General features: G+C 53.7%; 2 protein-coding genes across 3 annotated transcripts in view; both read left to right on the top strand.

Moving 5' to 3' along the window:
• Positions 1 to 3,910, top strand: part of SYNPO (synaptopodin) — a 31,103-nt gene extending 27,193 nt beyond the window's left edge. Inside the window, exon 2 of the mRNA XM_036241483.1 lies at positions 1,223 to 3,910. Within this exon, the coding sequence (XP_036097376.1) occupies positions 1,223 to 1,891 (669 nt within the window). The 3' untranslated portion in view covers positions 1,892 to 3,910. The remainder of the gene's footprint in view (positions 1 to 1,222) is intronic.
• Positions 3,911 to 5,654: 1,744 nt separating this feature from the next.
• Positions 5,655 to 19,790, top strand: MYOZ3 (myozenin 3). Of its 2 annotated transcripts, none has more exons than XM_036240669.1 (6): positions 5,655 to 5,791; positions 7,576 to 7,637; positions 13,123 to 13,277; positions 14,351 to 14,486; positions 14,921 to 15,083; positions 17,941 to 19,790. In XM_036240669.1, exons 2-6 carry the CDS (start codon positions 7,577 to 7,579, stop codon positions 18,107 to 18,109), a joined length of 684 nt encoding a protein of 227 aa, XP_036096562.1. In that variant the 5' UTR covers positions 5,655 to 5,791; position 7,576; the 3' UTR covers positions 18,110 to 19,790. The 2 variants fall into 2 exon arrangements, with proteins under 2 accessions (XP_036096562.1, XP_036096563.1); XM_036240670.1 differs by lacking the exon at positions 5,655 to 5,791 and adding an exon at positions 5,988 to 6,125.
• Positions 19,791 to 20,348: the final 558 nt, after the last annotated feature.

Below are 20,348 nucleotides of genomic sequence, written 5' to 3'. Positions count from 1 at the left end.
GGTGGAATGTGATTGAACGAACAGCAGATACATGTTGGGCATGGATCCCCACTCCCTACACTTTCATACCAGTTCAAACTATTTAAGCATGACATAGCTTAAATATGACATAGCTTTCAAGCAGTAGACAATCTCTCTCTCTCTCTCTCTCTCTCTCTCTCACTCTCTCTCTCACACACACACACACACACCCTGGTGGGCAAAACATAACGGACAGTAATTTACACCTCTGCACTTCGTCTTCATTAATGTAAAATGGGTGTGATAATGCCAGCTACCTCATCAATTGTGAGAATCTAATGGAAGACAAAGGATGAGACTGAGCCTGTAGACTGGAAAGTCCCTAAGTAGGCAGGAAACAAACAGAACAGTGTATAGCAGAGCAGCGCTTTATAACCTCAAAGATGTCCACACTCCCCACCCACACCAGCAAGAAGCCAGTGAGGGGGCAAGGGGAGGAATGACCCAACTTCCTTTTGTGTTTCCGTCTGTCAATGGGAACGTCCTCTCTGCTCAAGACATCCAAGGAAAAATTAGAAGGTGACCATGGCAACATGGCAATGCAGTTGGGGCTGAGAGGGCCTTTGCCTAAGTTCAACCTTAATAATAATGATCAATATTTTTGTTTTTTAATTTTTAAATAGATAATACAGCCATATGGCTCACAAAATCTAATCTTACATAAAGTAATACATTAAAACCCTATCCCCACCCCTGTGGCTGCGCACTTTGCCCTGCTCACCCCATTTCCTAACAAACCACTTTGGTTAATTTCATGTGACTCCTTTCAGTATTTCCTTTGATAACTGACATCAAGTGAGCACGTTCCTTCTCACAGGGAATCACATAATACATGTGACACTCTTTTACATTAGTTATCTCATTTAACTCTCACCACAGCCCTGTAGGGTCCGCGCTGACATGACACCCCCATTTTACAGAGGAGGACACTGAAGTCCAGAGGTTTCCAGTTGCTTCTGCTGCTGAGTGTTCCCAACCACTAGCCACCTGCTTCCCTGTGAGTCGCAGGGGCAGGCAACGGGGGCTTTTGCAGGCACCTGGGCCGAGAGTGGGTCACCTACGTTTCCTGCAGGCACTGCCCGACTTTGGTCGCTGCCCGCCCTGGCTGTGCAATGGACAAATCAGACCCGGCCCTTCGCAAAGCCCGCGGTGGAGGACCCCAGCACTAACGCGCGCCCCGCCCTCTCTGCTCTCTCCGCAGGACCGCCGCGAGGGCCTGCACGCCTCCCCGCCCTGGACGCCGGGCGCGTCGCGGCCCCCCAGCAGCCTGGACGGCTGGGTGAGTCCGCGGCCGTGGGAGCCCAGCCGCGGGAGCAGCATGAGCAGCCCCCCGCCGCTGCCGCCGCCGCCACCCATGTCCCCTTCGTGGAGCGAGCGCTCGGTATCCCCGCTGCGACCCGAGACCGAGGTGCGGCCCCCCAGCCGCCAGCTGCAGGCCCTCCTGGCGCGAAACATCATCAACGCGGCCCGGCGCAAGAGCGCCTCCCCGCGGCCGGCGGGCGCCGAGAGCCTGCCGCCCTTCTCCCCGCCGCGGGCGCCGCCGCCGCCGCCGCCGCCGCGCATGCGCTCGCCGCAGCCTGCCCGCCCCGGCCCGGCGGCCGCCTCCGGGGCCACGTTCGCCCCGATCGCGCGGAGCCCGCAGCTGGCCGGGCCCTCGCCCTGCGCCAGCCCTCGCAGCCCGCTGCCCGCACCGTCCAGGCCCTTTCCCTATCGCCGCTCGCCCACGGACTCCGACGTGTCCCTCGACTCCGAGGACTCCGGGGCGAAGTCGCCCGGCATCCTCGGCTACAACATCTGTCCCCGCGGGTGGAACGGGAGCCTGAGGCTCAAGCGTGGCAGCCTCCCCGCCGAGGCCTCCTGCACCACCTAAAGCTTCCCCCGCCCAAGCCATCCCCGTCCCGGGAGGGCCGAGCTGGGAGAAGAGCCGTCAGGCTGGGGAGATCTCAGCACAACTCCCCAAAGGGTCTGGCCTATTTGGACAGCCCCAGAGATGAGGGCTCAGGGGGGACAGCTCTGGGCTTGGGGGTGGGGTAGTGATCCAAGCTTGGGTTCTAGCCCTAACTCCATCATTCAGTCATTGTGTGAACCTTGGTAAGACCCTTCCCCTGTCTGACCCCCAGCTTTTTCATCTGTTTAATGGGGCTTTGGCCAAAGCAATCTCTGAACGTCTAAATGCTCCCTCCCATCAACACACACACACACACACACACACACACACACACGTGCCTTGGAAGAAGCAGGTGTTGTGTATATGGACCCCTGGACTTGCTGCATTCCAGGGTTCCATACTCCTTCCTCCCTCTCTCTGCTCTCTGAAGTCTGGCAAATGAGGGGTGTGTGTTCAGAAGATCCGAGGCCTAAGTTCCCTGTCCAGGTCCTGACTTGACCATCTGCCCTCCTGGCTCCAAGTCCCAGCCAGCAGCAGCTGTTTTCCATCCCTGCCCAGACAAGCTCTATTTTTACCATGATGACCTTTAAAGAGGTCTCCCAGGCCAGCTCAAGGTGCCCCACTCCTCTGGAGAGAAGAGGCAGGAAGATTCCTCCTCCCAGATCCCCCTTAAGCTTTTCTCCACCCCAGCTCAGACTACCCAGGGCACCTATCTGCAGCCAGAGAAGAGCGCTGGAAGGCAATGATTTCCTCCAGGCCCAGGACTTGGATCTCCAGAAATGCTATAGGCGTCTCCAACCCACCTATCCCTTCTGGGCCCTTTCATGGCAGCCCTTTCAAAGCTGATCCCTTTCCGGGTTGATCTGGAGCTCGCTGCTTGCCTGTGGCCCTGAGTTTGAGGTCGCCCAAATGGAAAGAGGGAGGCAAAGAGTTTCTTGTTATGGGATGTAAGCAAGCAGTGGCCAGGAGGCATAGAGGAGATTCTAGTAGAAAATGGATCGTTTCAGATGACCTCTGAGGGCTCTTCCAGTCCTGAAATACAGTCCACGGTATTCGGAAGAGAGGGAGAGAAGTGGTGGAGGGTTAGCTGGGCAGAATTCAGGGGCAGGTGAGCTTGGATGGGTGAGTGAGGAACTAGACCAGGGTCAACCTGTGTTTCTGGTTCCTTAGGAAGCGCCCACTCTTCAGCTCCAGGTCCCAATGTCCACATTCTGCCCAGATGAATGGGCCCTGTTCTGTTCCCCATTGCCCTCTGGCCTAGCTAGTACCTGGTGCCCAGTGACCTTGGGGATCCTGACAGTGGGCTCTAGCCTATCCCTTAAATCTTAGTGGCTTTGATTCCATTCCCCAGAAGGGACACAGGGAGGAATGTGGCTAAGTTGGATAGTTTCCAAAACTGGCTGGTGGTGCCATCTAGAGGTTCAGAATATCTACTTTAGGATATTAAGTGTGCAGGTGCAGGTATTGGCTGAGGATCAAAGGTGTGTAGGTAAAAGGATACCAGGATGTTGCCAAAGATGAAGGACAGAGTGTGTCCAAACTTTGTAGACCTGAAACCCTTAAGTAAGGCTAGGAGAAGCTGGGGGTCAGGATATGAGTGGGGTGCTTTGGAATAAAGAAGTGATTCCAGAGGGTTACTAGGGTCTAAGGACTGGGAACACAGGCTCTGTTGGTGGGAAGATGAGAGGATGCTCTGGTTTGGTCAATGATGATTGACCACATTTACCAAAGTGCTCACCTGCTTCAGGGTGCTTGTAGCATGGAAGCAGAGCTAAGGCCTGATTCAGAGAAGAGACATTATTAGGCCATTGGCTAGGGCAGTGGCATAGAATATCTACTTCTACCTGCATTTCCACAAAAAGCCAGCAGGAGGCAGCCTTGGAAAGCTGCAGTGTTGCCTGGCTGTTCCCTCACCTCACTGCCTTCTTCCCCCCAGTCCTCTCCTCTAACCCTCTAGAGATTGCCTGTGTCTTATGTCTTGCCTCCTATAGAATTCAGCTCTGGCCCTAAATAAATAATTCCTGAATCCTTCTGCCTCCTGGGTCATTTCCAGCTGTGTCCAAAGCCCTTCCCTTCTCGCCAACCACGGGACAGTCCATCGGGCTTTGGGCGGATGAGAATGTTTGACATACTCGGGATGGGAGCTTGGGAAGTAGCAACCATGAGGAGAGAGGGGAAACGATGGAAAGATTCCAGGCCGTAGAAGAAGTCACTGAGTTGAAGTCCTGGTCCTACTGTCTACTAGCTAGGTGACTCTGGGAAAGCCCCCCTCCTTCTCTAGGCCTCAGCTTCCCTACCTGTGTAATGACCAAGCTGGGCTAGGCGATGTCTCAGGGCGGGGTGACCACAGCCCTGACCACACGGCACTGTCGCTGGAGTGTGCAGGCCAAGCTGGGCAGGGCCCAGCGCTCTGGGGCTACTTCCTTGTGGCAGGTCAGGGCTCCAGGCAGGAGAAGGAGGCCATGTCCAAGCCCAGACAATCCTAGTGAGCTCAGGACGCAGACCATTAGGATGCTCCTCTCCTGATGGCGGTGTCCTCTGCCCAGAGAGGGGATTGTGGCCCCACTCCCAGGTGAGGCCAAGCCTGCCCTGGGAACATTCCTCACCTTCCGCTCTAGAAGCTCAGGCCTTGCGGAGGCTGGGCAGAGGAGCCCGAGCGGAAGAAGCCGAGCTCAGGCAGTCCACAGCTAAGTCCAGGCTTCTCCCTGAGAAGGTGTCAGAAATATGTCCTTAGACTGTGTCCCATCGCACAGGTACAGATGCTCCATGCCCGTGTCCTAGCGCATCCCTGCTGGCCCCACCCTTCCATGGGAGTGGTTGGCCCCCTCATTCAATCTCTATCTTTAACTGGAGCCTCCCCTGAATGCCGTGTCCCACTGCCTCCTGGTGCTCTCAGTCCCCAGACAACTCAGACCAAGTTCATCCCAAACTGGATTCAGTTTCTGACCCCCACCCCCATCTGCCCCTCTTGTTACCTTCCTTAGTCACCTCAGCCACACACGAGAGTGGCCCTCTCCTCACCTCCCACATTCAGTCTCTCACCAGCGCCTGGTGTTCCCCAAACACCCCTCAAGTCCCTCTCCTCTGGATGCCTCTGTCACTGCCCCATCCGCCACCCCACCCCTCCCCTGACCACAGTGAAGGCCTGCCTCCGGTCTGCCTCCCTCCCCCCATTTTCCACACGCAGGCAGAGATATCTTTGGAAAAATGCCAATCTGACCACTCCGTTCCACCACTTTAAACTCTTCAACGGCTCTTTATAAAGCACACTTGCCTTTTGAACAGCTTGCTGTGATCTGGCCCCTGCCCACCTGTCCAGCCTCATCTCTCAGCACCGCCCCACCCCCAGTGCTGGCCCTACTTGCCGACCCCTACCATCCTTATGCACAGGCAGCCTCTGCCGGCAAGTCCTGTGCCCCCCTCCACCCGGTGAACTCCCACTCAGCCTTCAAGGCCCAGCTCAAATGTCTCTTCCTCTGGGAAGCCTCCCCCACCCCCAGGCGGAGCTGGCGGCACCCTCCCCTGGGCTCACCCAGCGCATTTCCCATGATGCGTCTCAAAGGCTTATTTACAGGTCTGGCTGGGGCTGGCTGGGCTCCTTGAGCACGAAGTCCTGCCTTATTTATTTTCAGTCCATAGAGAGAGGCTGAGAGAATGTGAGAAGGTGGAGCGAGGGAGAGAAGAAGGAAGAAGTGAAGGCAGGAAAGAAAGAATAAGTCAAACAAAGATATTGAAGGACAATTCATTTATCCATCCATCCATCCATTCATCCATCCATCCATCCAACAAATACCTATGGCAAGCCTATCAGGCCTCGTTCTAGGCACTGAGGACACAATTAGCCAGCTCAAGTGACTGGAGACTGACTCTCAGCATTTCCAGGTGACTTTGGTGTGTCAGATGAACGTGTGTGCGTACATGTGTGTGCAAACCCTTCTGTCGGCAAGGCCTGCTGCTGGGGCACCTGTCTTCCCTGGGGCCTGGTGCTTTAGCATCTGTCCCTGGATCCTGTTGCAGCCTGAAATAAGGCTGCGCGCCACGACAAGGCAGGGACAATTCTCGTCAGCTGAGGCCAGAGCTGGCCGCCGGGCGCTCTCAGCTCGCTGACCGCCCGGCCGCTGCACGGACAACGACCACCCAACTTTCAGCTTCCTGACAGAGGTGTTAGTCTTGAGGGTCTGACGTTCTCTCTGCCCACTGTGGTCCCTGCTCTCAGGTACCAGGATTCTTGGGGAACTTGAGGAGCTGTGGGGAGGGGGTGGAGGTCGTGAGCCCATTCCCAGAGCCCCTTCCTGTCCGAGCAGAGGGAAGGCCTTGCAGAGTCTGGGGAGTGTGAGGCCTCATGGGAGTCTGAGTCCTGCGTTGGGGATGGAGGGATTCTAAGCCCTGGGTTTCTCTAGGTGGAATGGGAAGGGGGTGGCTAGGATTCGTGGTGGGGGATAAATAATGGCTCTAGGTCAGATCATCAAGGTCCTTAGGTAGTAGAGGGAAGCAGGGACCTTATCTGGAAAGTGAAGGGCCCTTTTCAACATCTGTGAATTTCTGTAGAGTGTTTATCAAGAACAGGCGGGAGCGCCGTCAATCATCCCACTGCCCTCACTCCAGTGCACGCAGGCTTGTGCGTGTGTGCGTCGTTGTAGGGGCTCCTGGGTGCTCTCGAAGCCCATCCAGGATCCCCGTGATCTGGTCCAACCTCCCTGTGTTACAGAGGGGGAACCGAGTCACAGAGCTGGAGAGTATCTTGCTCAGTTACGGAGGGAGTCAGGGACACCCATCAGACGCCAGGTCACCCGCTCAGTGCCCACTGACCTGGGATGGGACGGCGTGTGCGGTGCAGACGGAGCAGGCGGTGATTCTAAGGGAGGGATACGGAAAACCTGGAGGCGAAGAAGGGCACAGGGGTGTGTGGTCTGTAAGGGGGTTCACGGGCTCTACCTTCTCTTTTGGGAGCAAGTTAGGGGATCTGGATTTGGGGCCTAGAGGGGTTTGGGGGCTTGGACCTCATTTTATTTGTAAATTTCCTGGAAAGTGCCATGAGATGCAAATGGGGGGATGGAGGAGGAGAAAGAGGGGGGTGAGAAAGAAGCGGGCACCACTTCGTAAATTACATAAATGTGTAATCACTATGTTATGCCCCTGAAACTAATATAATACTGCATGTCAACTGCTATTTAAAAATTAAAAATATTAAAATAAAAGAGAACCTCGTGAAGGTCAGCTCCGGAGTGGGGGTAGAAGAAGACTGTGATGATTTTCTCAGCTCCTTGGACCAGCCTGTGGCCTCAAGTCTTAGGGCCAAGTACTGGGACAGCCAGCAGACCCCAGTGTCACCCCAGCTATTCCCCTGTACCTTCTCCCGGCCGCTGACCAGAGCCCACCTGCGTCAGCAGATGAAAATAGTCTGAGGCCCCCACCTTCCCCGCCCTAATGTCCCAGAGTTTACCCCTGGAGAGAGCGCATCTCTAGCTACACGGAAGCACTGAGCGTCTCCCTCACCCTCCCTGGACTGCAGCCTCCTCCTCTGTACAGAGAGGCCCCAGAGGCCCAGTTCACACGGCCCTTGCCTGAGACCAAGGTGGACTAGAACTGGGTGGGCCAGGGAATTGGAGGAGGTCTGGAGGGCAGTGGAGACGGCCTGGTCCATTTGTGGATCATCTCATCTACAGGATGATCCCCAAGGAGCAGAAGGAGCCCACGATGGCGGCCATGGGGGACCAAGCGGAACCAGGTAAGGTGGACCCAGCCCTCGGGCATTCCTCAGACCCCATCCTTCTGGGTCCCAGATTGCAGCCACTTAGGCCTGCTGGCCCCAGGCCTACAAAACCAGCTGCGAGTTCCAGGCCAGCCCCAAGGGAGTGCCTGTGGGATCTGCCACCTGGGCTGGGAAGCTTCCCGAAGCATTGGGAAGGGCCTTGTCCTGCTGTCCCCACACCCAGGAGCTGAGCCTGAGTGCCTTCGACCAGGCCTGCCTCAGCTAAGTCCTCCCCAGCCCGCAACTGAGCTCTGCAGGCTCTGACCCCAGATCCAGCCTTAACTGTAGCCCCAAGCTCCCCGCACACTTGTCCTTGCTTCTGGACCCCGTGTCTCACCGAGCCCCCACGGCAAGACACAGGGCGGGGAGACGGTGGGCTGGCGGCAAGGGCAGGCCACCCAGCTGGACTCAAACCATTTCCCTTAAAAACCAACTCATCCAATGAATCCATCGTCGAAGATGGATGTTTATCAACGTTATAAGCCTCTCCCAGAACTCTTGGCATCCTTTTGGAGTCCGTTGATTTGGCCTCCATTAGAGCATTTCAAGTATTTTAAAAACAAACTCGACTCAGCCCGGCCTCTCAGACGTTCACGTGAATCGGTGACGGGGCTTTGGTTGAAATGCAGACGGCCAGTGTGCCCCCAGGGACTCCGACTCCCAGGAGCTGGGAGGGGCCGTCCGTGCTCCCGCCAGCCTGCTTCCCGGGCACAGCGCACAGAGCGCTGGTGAACCCTCGCCAAGGGCACTGCGAGGTTTTGCCTCCTGGGAAGCACCTAATCATGTCGTGTGCTTCCTACGTGCGTCATCCTTTTAACCTCCTCTGTGCGTTCTCGCCTCCTTCGGTCAGAGGCACGTTTCTTCTTTCTGTTCCACCATCTCGTGTGCTGAAACACACCCACTCTGTGCGGATGCTCTAACCAGGACCCACGGGCCACACACCCTCTCTTCTCGCATCTCAGTAATGAATTAGACCCCCAAATATGGACACACGTCGTTTATGCCAGACTGGAAATACGTAAATTATTGACTATTGCCAGGATATTAATTAAAGACAATTTCGAAACCAAAGAAAAGTAGAAAGAAAGAAAAAAGAACACCTCATAGTTTCACTACCAAGACATCCACTCTAGAGTAAGAATAATAAAAAGCCATGATTGTGTGCTGACCGTACGTCACTGTACTAAGAGCTTTGATGCTTTATATAACCTTCACAACAACTCTGTCAATTACACATTATCATCACCATTTTGCAGATGAGAAAACTGAGGCTCAGAAGAGCGAGGTGGTCACTCATCCTGTAGGTGGCAGGGCTGAGCTCTCACTCCAGATCTTTGTCTCCAGATCTGCTTCTTTACTATACAGTTATACAAATCATACATCGTGAAGGACTTTGAAAGTGAAAGTTCCTCCTGACACAAACATCTGGAGATAACCGCCGTTAAGGTATCTGTGTCAGTCCTTCTTCTGTTCGTGTATAAAGGTATTTTCATAAATGCAAATACACACATGAGGGCTGAAGACTCTACACTGTGTTCTTCAGCTTAAATTTATTTTCACTTAGCAGCAAACCACAGAATTCTTCCCATCCTCGTATGATTTAGCTCACCACCTCCTCCCCCCTTGCAATGTCTTATGTTACACATATTTAGATTCACACACGCACCTGATGGTGGGCATGACGGCTCATCTTAGGTTGGGACCCTTAGGAGCAGAGCCTGAGGATTCCCGAGCAAGTGACCTTTAAGGTCACACTCTCAGAAGGGAAGTGAAGCAGGATAGGGCAGGGAAATTGCTGACCAAGGAGGTGGGCTCAGCGTACCCCAGATCAGTCTGACCCCGGGGTTGGGGGGAAGGGCATTCATCCCACCTTCAGCAAGGGGACTGTGACCCTTCTGTTCACCTGGCAGGTCTCTGCAGAGGGTGCAGTTGTGGACTGTTAGCCACTGTACGGGCATCTGGACGGCATCCACCACAAGACTGAGCTCAGTTTTCACGATGTGAAACCTCACTGTAATAAACATCCTTGTACACATATCCTGGGGCATGTTGATTCAACTTCTCCCCCTAAGAACGAATGCCAGAATTGCTTAATCAAACAGGTTTTGTGTACAGCGGTTTTTTCTTTTTTAAAAAATATATTAAGCTCAGTTCATCTGGATAGTATTTGAGAATATGATGCCAAGAGACTTTTTGTTATGTATTTATGTATAAATAGTCTATGCTTTTAAGTGTGCAGTACATTTTCTTGTTAAAAAAAACAAAAACAGTGCAAATAATTTCCAGCCCTCCTCCTCTCTATATCCCTTAACTTATCACTGTTAATATTAGGCATGCTCCTTGCAGATTTTTCAATGCATGCTTGAACATATATTTGTTTTAAAAATATATCAGTGGGCCCTGGCCGGTTTGGCTCAGCGGTTAGAGCATCGGTCTGCGGTCCCAAGAGACCCGGGTTCGGTTCCCGCTAAGGGCATGTACTTGGGTTGCAGTTTGTCCCCGGCTCTGCTTGGGTCGTGCGGGTGGCAGCCACTCGATGTGTCCCTTTCATATCGATGTTTCTCTCTCTCTCTCTCTCCTCTCTCTCCTCTCTCTCTCTCTCTCCCTCCCACTCTATCTGAATAAAAAATGGAAAAATGTCCTCGGATGAGGATTAAAAAAAAAAAAAAGAAAAAAAAAATATATATATATATCAGTGGGCCCTGGCCAGTTTGGCTCAGCAGTTAGAGCGTCGGCCTGCAGTCCCAAGAGACACGGGTTCGGTTCTGCTAAGGGAATGTACCTCGGTTGTAGTTTGTCCCTGGCCCTGGTTGGGTTGTGCAGGTGGCATCTACTTGATGTGTTCCTTTCACATCGATGTTTTTCTCTCTCTCTCGCTCTCTCTTCCTCTCTCTCCCTTAAACTCTATCTGAACAAAAAAATAGAAAAATATCCTCAGGTGATGATATATATATATATATATATATATATATATATATATATCTCAGTGGGATATATATATCAGTGGGACCTCAGAATACAGATTCTTCTAAAACTTACTCCCCCACTTTTTTAACCTACAGTGAATTTATTTCTGCCCCTAACATGTAGAAGGTGCTCTCTCTATATCTGCTGAAAGAATGAAAAGAAAAAAAAATCAACCTCCTTTTTAAAAGGCTGTGTAGGAGTCCACTGACTGGAATGAGTCACAGACCCTGAACGGCCTCAGTGCTGCCTGGTGACCACGTCCAGCTCCGTGACCCACAAAACTCCCAGACAACTTTGGCCACCTCTCTCCTCAAACCTCCAACACCTCCTTCCCCATCCTCATTCTCAGCTAATGACCTTGCTTCTTGTTTCCCTGAGAAAGTGAAGTCACCAAAAGAGAATGTCTGCAAGCTGCTTCTCCACACCTGTGTCCACGCTCTGTCTTCTTCCTGATGTGGTAGATGAACTCTCCTTGCTGGTCTGAAGCCAACCCTTCTAGCTGGGCCCCGGATGCCCTCCCTTCCCTCTTCTCCGCTCAAGGACACCCCTTCAGTATTTCTCCTCTCTCTCTATTGCACTGTCAAACTTTCCCATCAGCTAACAAACATTCTGTTATTTCTCCCTCTTTAAAAACAAACAAACAAACAAACAACCCCTCTTGATTCCGCAGCTGCCGTCAGCCATGGTCCTGTAGAGCATGTTGTCTCTAGTCTTCCCCTCCTCTCTTTCTCTCTTGAACATGTTATCAAGCCAATTTCCAAACACACATAAAAGCAGAGAGTGCAAATCCCCATGGCCCTCCTCTCGTTCCTGGAATCCAGAGCAAATCCCAAAGAACATCTCGTTTCATGCTCCAAATACTTCCGAGTGCATCAAAAATCATAAAAAGGACATTTCCTCACTCATCACAAAGACACGAGCACACGGAACAAAATGAGCAATATTGATAGAATACTATGTAATCAGCAGTCCCACCGTTTACGTTCTCTGATCGTCCACTTTGTTATAATGAGGACCCAAATTAGCGCCATTGTTTTTATTTGGTTGCTATGTCTCTTAAGTCTCCTTTAATCTAGAACAACCCCCACTTATTTTTCCCATGTCATTCACTCCTTTGAAGAAACCAGGCCCGTTGCCCTGCAGAATGTTTCATTTGGCTCACTGCTTCCTTGTGGTGTGCTCAAACTGCTCCCCTGTCCATTTTCTCTTGAACCCTCTCCAGTAAGGCTTTCTACACCCAAATATTCCCCAGCAACTGCTTCTGTGAATGAAGATCACCAGCAGTAACCGCGTGTTACTAAATGTCACGGTCAACTTAGCCTTCATCTTGACACGCCAGCAGCATTTGCTCCGGGGATTAACCCATCTTCCCTGAAATGCTTTCATCATTTCGTTTCCAGGGCACCACGCTCTAGACTTCCTCCTGCCTCGCGACGCTCCTTCCGGGCTCTAGGGCTGGGTCCTCATTGCCTCCATCTAAATGTTGGAGGCCCCAGGCTATAAACCAGCCATAGTCCTAACTATAAGAAAAGAAATAAACACAATGAATACCTTTGATAAGCTCATGATGCCCGAATCTTTATCTCAGGTCAGTTACCACCACCCCCCCATCAAGGGACCCTCCATGCGGATGTATACAAGGGTCTTCAAATCTTATATGTCCAATTTTGAAGGAAATTAGGGGACTTTAAATATGGAGTAAGCATTATATAAGACACGTTTGTTCACTTGGAAAGGTGGAGATCTTTAATTGATTAAAGAAGTTACAAAGCACCTAGGCTATGATTCCATTTTGGTTAAAAGCTATTATATGAATATATAGTCATTGAAAAATATATCAAAGGATATATATACTAAGATGTTAATAGTGGCAATCTCTGAATGGTAGAAAATGGTATTGTTCATTCTCTCTCATTTCTGTCTTTTCTAACTTTCTTCAACGCACACATAGTGGTTTATCATCATAACAGGCTCGCTTAAAATTACAAGAACACATGTAACACTGAACTCCTGACTCTCCCCACGTCTCCTCCAGACCGTCCCCATCTCAAGGAGTGACCTCTCCATCCTTCCAGTGGCTGAGGCCAGAGAGCCTGCCGTGGCCCGCCCCTCTCCCCTCCCCCATCCCTTATGCATGGCTTGCCTTTATAGATATCTGTCTAGAACCTGACCATTTCTCACCACCTCCACCACTGTGGGCAATGAGCTGCCCAGGGGAGCCGTGGAATAAATAAACACAAATGGACAAAGAACATCTGAAACGATGCCCAAGTTCACTGCGTGCCAAACACATGCAAGTGAAACTCTGAGGTGTCATCTCTGCCCGCCAGGTGGGCAAGGAGTCCGCTGAACGACGGCGCTCAGTGATGGCAAGTGCGGGGAGGGGCTGGCATTCTCTCACACACGGACAGTGCTGTGAGGACGTCCCCTTGGAGGTGGCTCCGAGGGACCTGAGTCTTAGGCAGTAAGAGCTCACTCTGGCCTCTCCCCACAGCCCCTTTGCTGGACCTGGGCAAGAAGCTGAGCGTGCCCCAGGACCTAATGATGGAGGAGCTATCTCTGCGCAACAACCGAGGATCCCTCCTCTTCCAGAAGAGGCAGCGCCGTGTGCAGAAATTCACCTTTGAGTTGGCAGCCAGCCAGCGGCCGGTAAGACCCCATTGTGCTCACAGGGAAACTGAGGCCCAGAGAGGCCAGGGGTTTGCCCAAAGCCAAACAGTGAGCCAGGTGAGGACCTCTGGCCCCTGGGCAGACCCTCCCGCTCCAGCTAGGGAAGGCTGTGACGGTCCCATCAGACTGAGCCCCTGCCTTGCTGTGTGAGCCCAGAACAGTGTTACCCCTGTAGGCACCGCTCCGGATCCGGAACATAACGGGGAGTGGGCCGGGTGCAGAGCACAGGACCTCGAGCTCCCACACACAGTGCTGAAGAACAGTCAGTGCGCTGGGCGGAATCTGCAGCGGGAGAGATTTAGATTAGACTTGATCTAAGGTGGAAAACACAGAACGCCTTTCTCGTCTTCCCACTGGAAGAAGGACGAGGCTGTGGAACAGTGAGCTGGGAGACAAAGGAGGCAATGACAGTTTACCCTCAGCCTTCCGAAGGCAGCCGGCAGTCTCAGGAACTCGAAGGAGCGCCGGGGCGTTTCATCCATGCGCCGCCCAGTTTCGGGATGAGACAGGAGGCGACTGAGAAGGAGTTATACAACAGAACGATAAAGATGACAAGACGCCTACCCTTGCTATGCGTCCAAGACCCTGCTAGCTAAGCACTTTACATGTTATCAGCTTATTTACCCTCAAAATGTGGTGTCATCTTCATCATCTCCATTTTACAGAGAAGGAAACTGACGTGCAGGGAGGTCATCTGCCCAGGGTTAATATTATAATAGCAACTAACATATAGAGAACATCTCTCTGACCCTGGCACTGGGTTTAGGACCCTGCACTATTCACTCATACCCCCCAACATCCCGGGAGGTGGGTGCTAGGATTATGCACCCCTCCTTTGGTGGAGAGTGATCCCTGGTCCCTTGCGGAGCTGAGCCTCCCTGCAGTTTACTTGCCTACAGGCCCCCCCACCCACCTCCATCCCCACCCCATCCCCAGTGCCAGGCACTGGGGACAGTGAGTGTGGAGGGAGACCCCACAGAAAGGGAAGCTGGGGGATGGGATGTGGCGACATCAAGGCTGTCCTTCACCTCTGTGCGCACCCCTGTGCCCAGGTTGCCGACAGCCTGGAGTTGCAGAACTGCGGCTCCCAGCTCCACATCTTTGGGGCGTCCCCTGGGGACCCCGAGGACACCCAGCCCCCGGCTTCCAGGACGGAGCGCGCCCCCAGCCCCAGTGCCCTGGCACCAGGTGAGTGGCCTCCGAGATCCAGACCAAAGTTGAAGGTGGAGTGTCAGGGGGACCCGAGCAGCGTGCTCCCAGGGCGGGGCAGGGAGGATGCCCAGAGAGTGTCTAGTCCACCCCCTTCCCCATCCAAACACACACCCCTCCGTGGGCCTAACACAAGCAGCAACATGCCCCAGGTCACGCAGTGAGCTCCTGTCCGAGTCAAGACTAGAATCCACACCCCAACTCGAGATCCCCCTGTTCCAGTCATTCTTCCAGGTGATGGGGAAGGATACCCTTTGCTGGAGCAACTTCTGACGTCACCCCTTCCACACACACACACACACACACACACTCCCCTTTCCCAGCTTCGGTCTTTCCTCCTCCAACCACTGGGCGGGGTGGGCCTGGGAGTAGGGCCCCGGGAGAGGAACCCACGCGCCCTGCTCCACCTGCAGGCTATGCCGAGCCACTCAAGAGCGTCCCGCCAGAGAAGTTCAACCACACGGTCATCCCCAAGGGCTACCGCTGCCCGTGGCAGGAGTTCGTCAGCTACCGGGACTACCAGAGCCAAGGCCGAAGTCCTACCCCGAGCCCTGCCCAGTATCGAAATTTCAACAAGTAAGGCAGGCGGGCAGCTTGGGGAGAGAGCAGGAGGGTGCACAGGTGCCAGTCACAGGGCAGCAGTAGCTGAATTTCTCGGCATGCCAGGCTGTATCTGAACTCTCGTCAGCACCGACTAGAACTTAGAGCTCTTGCTTCAGCACATAGTAGGTGCTCAATAAATGTATGGGGAACCTGCACACATCTCCTTGGAGCCTCCCCACAACAGGTGCTAGTTTTTCCTATTCTGCCTGTGAAGAGCCCTGCTCAGGAATATCAGCAACCTGCCCACAGTCCCAAAGCCGAAGCAGGGCAGGGCTGGGGTCCCAGTCCGGACGGACTGCAGAGCCCGGTTTCTTGTTCTGCATCACGGCTGTGCCCCGCCTCTTTGGTGCTCGTGGCGGTACACTTCCCTCCCCGGGTGGGGGCCCCAGGTCTCACCAGGCCTAGAGAGCTCAGCCTTTTCCTCATTTTCCTCGATGATCTGGAAGATGCCTAGAAAGTGCTGTGAGGCTGTGCCAAGCGGGCAGTGCCAGCGAAATGCTGGATACTAGAGGTGAGGGCCACAGAGCGGTTTGCGCTGTTTAAAGCGTGGGGGCCTCAACGTGGGCTTACATGCAGACTCCTTGCCTGGCTGTGTGACCTTGGGAAAGTGACTTGACTTCTCTGAGCCTCCATTTCCCCATCTGTAAAACGAGACTATTACAGTACCTACTTCATCAGATTGTCATGAGGATGGCATGGGAAGCCATAGGCAAAGTTTCTGGCAAGTGATAAGCTGTCAATAAGCAATAGCTGCTATTATTACTATTCTTGTTATTTGAAGGTTGAAATGATAGTTGGAAAAGCTAATGGGGAATAGAGGGATGTATTTAACATTCTTCCCTGACGGCCCAGAAACAAATCATAGGAGTCAAGACAGGAGCTTAGCACTGGAGGAAGGCCTTGGGCTGGGGGTGGATTTAGATCGCAACTGGCACTTCCGTCTGACACTATTCCTGAAAAACGCTCCTCTGGCCTGGACCGCAGTGAGCGTGAACGTGGAGGGTCTGTGGGGAGGAGGCCACCGTCCAGCTCCTCTGGCACTGCTCAGAGCACACGTGGAGGCCGTGTCTGTCTGACAGACTGCTGGGTGGTGCCAGGCACTGGCTGGCCCTGAGCCCAGGCCCTCTGAGGAAAGGCCGAAGGAACTGGGGCGAGGGGCCTTGAGGAGCCTGCCAGGCAGCATGTGGCGGCCCGCAGGCAGGGAGGGCCCTGGCGGAGAGAGTTGTGCCCGACGGGCGCCGTGCGAGCCACGGGCCTCTGGCAGGTGCTCCGGGGCTTGTCCACAGCCAGGGCTGCGCTCTCACCTCCTGGGCCCTGCCACCCTGCCTGCCCAGCTATTTAAAACCCTCAGCAGACATCCAGTCCTGACAGCCAGCTTCCAGGCGGGCCAGCCCAGGTCACAGCCCCATCCATCTGACACCTCAGATACGACAGACTGAGGCACCTTCTCACCAGCAGAAGGAGGGTCTTAGGGAGCCCTGAACCCAGATCCTTCTGGGGCAGAAGGGCCAACTGAGGCAGACTGAGGAGGAACAGCAGTGTTGGTGGCCAAGCGTGCTCAGGAGCCAGACGTCTGGCTCCGGGTCAAGGGCCCGCCGCGAGGCTTGCGTCGGCCTGTCCCCACGGGGCCTGCTGCTGCTGCCACAGCTGGGGTGGTCCAGGCAGAACCCGGCCGTGGCTGGAACCCAGGCCCTTGCCCTTCTCGCCCAGGGGCAAGCACGCTCCCCTTCCCATTGGTCCCGGGCTGTGGGAAAAACACCCCATGAGCAATGCTTGTTATTTTTCTTAAAATTAAAAAATAGTTTTAAAATCACATCCTTAAATTCTCTTAAAAGCAAACAAACTGTGCAAGTGCAGATAAAAGTAGGGTTCCTGTGTTCACTGTCCTCGACCCCAGTTTCCTTCCCGAAGGGAACACCATTGTCGGGTTGGCGTGTAGCTTTCCAGAACTTTTTCTAAGGACAGCTCCATGCCTATAGCATAGAGGGCATAGCATTGTTTTGTGTGAATATGTGTGTGTGTTAATACTTGTGCATTTCTTTTTGGAACTTGCTTGCTTTTTTCTCTCAACACTATGCTTTTCAAATCTACCCTACTTAATACGTACAGATCTTTTCATTCCTTTTGAGCTGCTGTATAGTATTCCATCATGTGACTAGACTATGCTTGTCGTGTCCGTTCCTCTGGCGATAGACAGGGGGGTGTTTCTGGCTTGTCGCTAATCCCTGCTCAGAGCTGCTTCCTTGTGCGCATGTGCATGGGCTTCCCGGAGCCGTATGCTCACAGGCGAAGTTGCTGGTTGACAAATTTGCACATTTCCAGGTGAAGAGATCCTGCTAACTTGTCCTCCAAGGGCGCAGCACCAGTGTGCCCTCCAAGCAGCAGTCTAGGAGTGAACCTGCCCCCGTATCGAGAGTTTTACGGGTTCGGAGAGCAGGTCTGTGGTAATCTGCACTCCCCGGTCCTCAGTGCTCTTGCTCGTCCTCCCTTTGCACTCCCGTTGGTGGCACAGTGCTCTGAGGGGAGGTGACGAGACGCAGGAAGCCCTGTGCCAACTCCACTGCTTTCTGCAGCTGACTGGGGAACCTAGAGTTTCGCGTAGGACAAGCCAATTCTAACTCTGAAAGTGGCTCCTGCTTCTAAGACACAAGCCACCCCGCCAGGGCCAGAGCTGGAGGAACCTGTTAAAGATCATGCACAACCTCGCTGTACAGAAGGGGAAACTGAGGCCTGGAGAGGCAGGGAGGAGCCCTCGCAGTGACCCGCATGTGAGTGTGCTGCCATCCCTTCCCTGCCCCAGCCCACCTCTCTCCTGCTCTTCTTCCCCCAGGACCCCCGTGCCCTTTGGAGGACCCCTGGTGGGGGAGACCATGTCCAGGGCAGGCACCCCCTTCGTCCCGGAGCTCATCAGTGGCTTGGAACTCCTCCGCCTCAGACCCAGCTTCAACAGAGTGGCCCAGGGCTGGGTCCGCAACCTCCCGGAGTCTGAGGAGCTGTAGCCCCCGCCTGAATCTTCAATGCCCTGGTCTCAGAGTTTGGGGGACACCAGGAGCCAAGATTTGTGGACCGCACTTCACATTTTACGAAGGGCCTTCACACACAAAACCTTTTGCAATTGGCCTCACAGGTCACAAAGCTCAGTAGTCCCCAGATGTGGGGTTTAGAAAGTGTTTCTCTTTACTGAGATGCAGCTGGTCTTTATCTGTTCATGCTCTAACATTTACTGAGCACCTACTGTGTGCTAGACACTGTGATAGCCCCACGCAGAGGGGCCCAGGCCCTGACCTAGCGTAGGAAAAGACAGTAGGGAAGATAGATTTATAAAGCAGTCAATTACCTTTATTTTGCCTAAAGCATCTGAGGAACACAATGTAGTGAGGCAGAGGGAGGTCTCGAACCCTGGCTGTGGGGTGGGATTCCAGGAACCTTCCCAGAGGATTTGAGCAGGGCCTGAGGAGGAGTAAGGGTCCACGGGGAAGAGGGTGTGAGGGGGCATTCCTGGCCAGCGGCCCAGCATGTGCTGGGAAGGTGCAGAATCCACAGGGTGGGGTGCGCTGGGGGCAGGAGACAGCTGTTAGAGCCGCCGGGCTCCTTTGGCCAGGCTGGGTGGGCTGCACCAAGAAAACAGGGAGGTGCTTAGGCTGGGGAGTGAGGGGTCTCAGTGTTGCTATGTGGGCACAGAGTGGAGTAAAGAAGGAAGCCAGGAAGCTTTCAAGGAACAAGGCCTGGACTAGGGAGGTGGACATGGGGCTGGAAAGAAGGGGCACCTCTCTGGGCACCTTGCAGGACAGGTGCCAAGTGGGACCCTTATAGACTCCCCCTTCCCAACTCCTGCTCACCACTCTGAGCAGGCCCTGGGTAGATCTTGTCCTAGTGTCCGCGAGAGCAGTCCGGGCTCTACCTGGCTCAGTAGGAAGAGGAGAGAAAGGAATGCCTCAGTGCAAGTGAAGAGGATGATGAGGATGAGGATGAGGATGAGGATGAGGATGGCTGCTTTACTGGGTGCCTCCGTGCTTCGGCTGGTAGTCGGTTCTCTGCATATCAAATTTCTAATTTTCAGTGGAGCCCTAAGAAAAATATTGTCCCATTTTACAGATGTGGATATCCAGGCTCAAAAGGGGAAGGGGCTTGTCCAGGGACAGAGCCAAAATGGGAACTGTCCTATTCCAGTGACTGTCTCTCTTCACTGCACTGGTGGCCAAGCCAGTGCCCACTCACTCTGCAATCACCTCAAAATAGCGCCCTGCCTTGGAGCTTAGAGGCTGAGAGTGCAGGCTGGGGCAGTCCGACTGCACGGGACGGTTCAAATTCCTCAGCTGGGGGCCTGTTTCTCACTGGTAAGATGAGGACAAAAACAGAAGCCCCTGTAAGGGGTTGTTGTGAGCACAGCGATGGACACGTACATAACGAGTGCTAGATCATTTCCGACTTCACGCAACTACTGCTCTTAACTGGAAGGGCGGTCCTTGTAATGGACGCAGCTTGAGAAGCAGGATGCTAGGATGTGGCTGGAGGGAAGGAGGCCTCTGGTCACTGCGGGACTCCCCTTGCACAGGAATCACCTCTGCCCCTTGCCCCCCTGCCTCTTCCCTGACCCCGTCTCTTGGGGAGATGAGGTCAGGAACCCATCTGGTTCCCAGGGCATGTGGGATAGTGGTTACCTTTTCCTTTTGCTCTGGACTTCCCTGTGCCCCACACCGTCTCATGGGGCCAGGAGCCCGACTCTTAGAATTGCTTGCATTCGACGTGTTGTCTTGAATTTGGGCACTGCCGCTGAGAGCCATGTTTCCATGAGCTGAAACCCAACCACTGAGTGTCGGAAACACAGAAGAGGCTTAGCACTGCCTTGGGCTGGCGCTGCTGCGCTCCGGAGGGTCATGGCAGCCGCCAGGGCGCAGCCGACGAGAGCCTGGTGGGGAGCCTGCTGCAGCCCAGAGCAAATCCTTATTCCTTTTTTCTTCTGATAACATGACTTTATATTGTTTTAAAAATAATAATAATAATAATTCTTATTGTAAAAATATATAAACAAACAAAGGGTGAAGTACAATGTGAAGGTATCTGCCCACATAGCTCCTCCCATGCAACAGGCCTCCTCCCTCCTGCCCTCGGCCCCACCGCCCACCAGAGGTAACACTGGTCCTTCTAGCTCCAGGGTTGTTTGAAGAGATAAGTACATGTGTATAGTTGCATAAATGCAAAGATATGTCTTTGTTTTCATGGGATCATAATATATGT

Source organism: Molossus molossus, unplaced genomic scaffold (genome assembly GCF_014108415.1).
Source record: "Molossus molossus isolate mMolMol1 unplaced genomic scaffold, mMolMol1.p scaffold_m16_p_4, whole genome shotgun sequence".
Classification (NCBI taxonomy): Eukaryota; Metazoa; Chordata; class Mammalia; order Chiroptera; family Molossidae; genus Molossus; species Molossus molossus.
This window is presented reverse-complemented; position numbering and strand designations above follow the sequence as displayed.

Coding starts and splice junctions, on each gene's coding strand:
- MYOZ3 (XM_036240669.1), top strand. CDS start 7,577: ATGATCCCCAAGGAGCAGAAGGAGCCCACGATGGCGGCCATGGGGGAC. Junction 7,638..13,122: donor GGGGGACCAAGCGGAACCAG/GTAAGGTGGACC, acceptor CTCTCCCCACAG/CCCCTTTGCTGGACCTGGGC. Junction 14,487..14,920: donor CCCCAGTGCCCTGGCACCAG/GTGAGTGGCCTC, acceptor CTCCACCTGCAG/GCTATGCCGAGCCACTCAAG.